Genomic DNA, 4,230 nt, shown 5'->3' with positions numbered 1-4,230 from the left:
TGTCGGAGCACATTGACCACCTTGTCATGAACGTGGTTACCTTGTGATACTCGTCAAAACTATTATTTGTTGAGCTATTGTCGCTGCTTCTGCCTGGACTGCACATCGAAAGGCCTCCCTAGAAGGAATCCAACTACATTTCAAGACTTTACCTGATTCATTCATACGTGCAACTACTTCGGCTGGATACCAAAAGAAAAGAAACACACTCAAATCAAAGACGTATTAGATGCAAAGGACCATGAAGGAAGTTTCACAATTTATTAAGATGTTAAAATAGAAACAAGTGACCACATCTGATGGCAAAGGCAGCATAAAATGGCGGTTGGTCTGTGCATTTATGCTGTATGATCTCTAGCCTTTTGGCGCGTTTCCTTGTGTATCATCATGGCGGCCATTTCCTCTTCACTGTTCACATCCGTCCGGATCAGAGTCCACAGTTTATCTGTACTTGCAGGTCAGTGCGGAGGACACTGCGGCCAGGAACTTGTCCATGGCAGCCTGGGCCTGGGGGCTGAAGTCAGCTGGGAAGTGGGCAGCCAGGACAGTCTGGATGCAGTGAGAGAGCAGCTGAAAAGGAAAAGCAGCACGTGAGCACCAGGCCAAGCACATTCAGTCTACTGCAGGGACAGAGAACATGTGTCAATACATAACCATCTCCATGACTTCCTTAATTACCGTTACAACTAGAAAACACCTTACCCTAGTTTAAGTTAATATGCATTTTCTTTTCATTGTATTACATACTACATTGTTATTTTGTGAAAAGTCAGATAATTGACTATAGCACGATATTAATTAAAAAAAAATGCATAATTAAAAAAGGCCTGGCAGCACTTCTGTAGTTAAACTGTCAATGGATTTCTTAGTACAGTGTATGTGACGTCATTAACAGGGAAAGTTCCATAGGTGACAAGCACAGTTCAACATGTTGATGATATGACAGTAGTAAGAAGATGTAAGCAATAATGCCACATTCAACAGATTGTACCAGGTAGCATCCCGCGTTAATGTCTAACGCGGGAGGCAGGTCGTTACCACCTGGTATTACCCGCCAAATGTGCCATTATTGCGCTTAGCTCCCAAGGGAAATAAGTGCTCACAAACAAAAACGTATACCCGTAGCTGAAGTCTGCTTTCTGAACAATCTGATTGGCTGTGGTATGCACCCCACGTGCATGTTAAGCAATAAACACAAGACAAGTGGCCTCATTCCAACTCCGGTGGTAGCCGTTCTGTAAAACCGGCAGGCTGCCCCCGGAGTGATTTTTACATGCGCATGGCTTCACGGAAACACCAGTGGATTACAACCCTGGTGTTCCTGGAAGTCAGGCGCCAGAAAAATGATAATCAAATGGGAATGGGGATGACGGTAGCACCACCATCGTTAATAATGGTGCCGGTGCTACCGTGAAAGTCTGCGAGCAGGTGCCGTTCCGCCTGCCAGGTCAGGCCTGCTGGGCGAGAGGGCATCCGCACCGCAAACTTGTACCCTGCCGGACCGGTAACAACTGTGCCGGTAGGTTTACCGAAACCGTTTTTCCCGGACCAGCAGGGTCGTAATGAGGCCCAAGGTCTTCACCAGCCTTTTTGCAGCCCAGGGGCCGAGCTCCACAGTGCAATTGCCTGCTGGTAAAAACCCTGTTTCTGGGTCAAGAGTGTTATACCTATTCAGGTATTCTGGGAGCCCCTCTACCGAGAATAAATCCGGCCAAATATTACGAGTCAAGCTTTAATTTTGTGTGTTTTTGTACGTATTTTGATACATAAACCTACACAATTAATTTTTTTCAGTATATTATGTTTTCTTCTCACCTGGAAGTTTCCGGGGTCCACTCGCAGGTTGTAGGCGTGCAGGTCGCTCAGCTTGGACAGGGCCTGGTTAATGTCATCCAAGTGCTTGGCGGCTTCACAGACGGCGCTCAGGACCTTGCCACCATGTCGCTTCACGTCAGCGGAGCCCGGGCTGAGGTCGAAGTGGCTGAAGTAGGTCTTAGTCTGACCGAAGCATGCGAACAGCCTGGGGGGGAACAGGGACATCTTTAGGGACAATTATACTAAACAGGACTTTCACTACAACTCTCGAACAATTGGTTTTATATTCATCTGACATTCACCTTCCCTTCCCGACAGAGGAAAGGAAAACCTGCCTTTGTCGTCTAATTAGGAACCTTTACCTCCGAATAAACCACTGGGAGTGCTTGAATGAGTTAATGATTCTAAAATGTCCAGCCCAGGAGAAGACACAATGTGTGCACACAGTGTGGCTAGACCCTTATCAACTGGCCAGACGCATAATGATGCTCGAAGTTGCTGCCAGCTTGTTAACAATCTCAAACCTTGGCGCTCCTTGTGTTAATGTGTGCACTAATTGTGCTGCAGTGCATCTGGCAGGGACCCCCAGTATCCAAATGCTGAACTCCCCATAGCTGCTATTTCTCTCTGATGTACCCTGCTGCATTATCCCGTTGGTGAAACAGAAAGGCCGCCCCGCGCCCCACAAAAAAAGGAAACGTTTGCAGCAGGAGTTTTGGTGGCCTAAGAGAAGTAACATTTCATTTAAATCTGGCAACCACCTTCTGGTGCCGCCATAGGGGACGCTTTGTGTCACGTTGTCCTAGAAACTCGTTACATTTAAGGGATTATTATAATATACCAGTCCCTTTCTGAGGCACACATCCATCGATTGTCAAAAAACATTGCCAACCACCTGCCATTCCGACTTTTAGTTCTCAGTGCCATCCCATGGACTCTCAACGTTTATCATGTAGCTATTGGAACTGACCTCTTACCCCCTCTGCATGGGGCGTATCACCCACAAAGTCCCCCCATTGGCTCTATATTACCCACACCTTGTGCACTTGTGCGATCTCAATGTCACCTGGCCTAATAGGATCGTTGTCGGTCTTCCCTCTGGTCCCCCTCCCTTGCCTCACTGCGCCTTGAAACACGTGTGTATAGGCGCATTATAAATGCCATATCATATCATATCATATGACTGGCGTGCACCTCATTTCACCTCCCCTGAAGGATCGAACCTACGACCACCGCCTCTCTCTGCCCTCCATGGGATGCAATTCTTACCACAACCCCAGATGTTAGGCTTCAGCCTTATAACAGCTCCGGCAAAGGCCCTAACTTCTAACCACCTCTGCAATATCACTAAGGCCTTGCTAACTGCACACGGGTCCAAAACGCTCAGCACGGCGGTAGACCTTCTCTTGACGTCTACCAGGGAGGGTCTACTCCACTTAGGCTCCAGCCTCTTACCACCTGCGCAGAGGCTATTTATTCTTACCACATCACCCATAGACCCTGACATTACCACCTCCACAACAGGATTTAAGCTGCCTTCATTGGTCAGTAAACATAAGAAGACACTTCTGCTTGGAGAAAGTGAGAGGGGGGTCATTTTTTAAGTTCCTCGTACATAGAAGCAAGTTCTAAAACCATGGCATGAGTGGTTTACACTTTGTCTTTACACTCTGGTGAATTTTCCTTCTATTTTAGGGTGACCTACATTACCAAGGTGCATTCACCACTCAGTCTTCAAATAACACATGGCTTTATGGCAGCAGGGGATTTCCATGCTGGCAAAACACCCATGGAAGAATGTGCCTGTTTTTTGCATCTGCTAATGTAAACTCTAAAGGCTGCATGCAAATTGTACGCACCATTTACACCTTTTGCAAAACGGAGTGCAATAACAGTGTGCAAAGGAAATGCTATTAACCATCAATGAGATGCCAATGGCACATCCTTTATAGGCAGCAGTCACACCCCCAGGGCACCCTCTCATAAGCCTTTACCTGTCCAGGGCTTCTCCTCCGAATTCATCGGTGTGGCCGGCGATCTTGCCACAGATGGCGACGATGAGGGCCTTGTCTTCAGCGGTCAGAGTCATCTTGATGGTTCTGGAGCTGGGGGGCTCTGGGTCAGCAGGAGATGGCAGGTGAAGGCAGTCGGTGCTGTAGGCCGGTCAGAGCCCCTTTTAAAGGAGACGGCGGCTCAGGAGCTTGGCAAACATCCACTGTCATTGGTCATTCTTGGGTTCCACCCAAGGAGAGGGGTTCTTATCTCCCCTGACACAGTGCCAGGCGGTGGGTGGGTCATTGCAGTGTGACGTGCACAGAGGACTTATCTGTGGGACATTTCTTTCAGTAGCTTGCCCAAAAAAAATCGCCTTCACAGTTGGAATTAGTAAAATGTGTTTTCATGGGGGTTGCTTTT

The 4,230-nt window shown here is 47.7% G+C and overlaps 1 protein-coding gene across 1 annotated transcript; it reads right to left on the bottom strand.

The window, feature by feature from the left end:
- Positions 1-247: 247 nt before the first annotated feature.
- Positions 248-3,984, bottom strand: LOC138569686 (hemoglobin larval subunit alpha-like). Its single transcript, XM_069647875.1, has 3 exons — positions 3,810-3,984; positions 1,816-2,020; positions 248-570 (listed from the first exon to the last, which is right to left on the bottom strand). The coding sequence occupies exons 1-3, from the start codon at positions 3,902-3,904 to the stop codon at positions 442-444; spliced, it is 429 nt and encodes a 142-aa protein (XP_069503976.1). The 5' UTR covers positions 3,905-3,984; the 3' UTR covers positions 248-441.
- Between the last annotated feature and the right edge of the window lie 246 nt (positions 3,985-4,230).

Source organism: Ambystoma mexicanum, chromosome 2q, assembly GCF_040938575.1.
Source record: "Ambystoma mexicanum isolate Mex_15411 chromosome 2q, UKY_AmexF1_1, whole genome shotgun sequence".
NCBI lineage: Eukaryota > Metazoa > Chordata > Amphibia > Caudata > Ambystomatidae > Ambystoma > Ambystoma mexicanum.
Note: the sequence above shows the minus strand (reverse complement) of the source record. Positions and strands in the feature narration are given on the sequence as shown.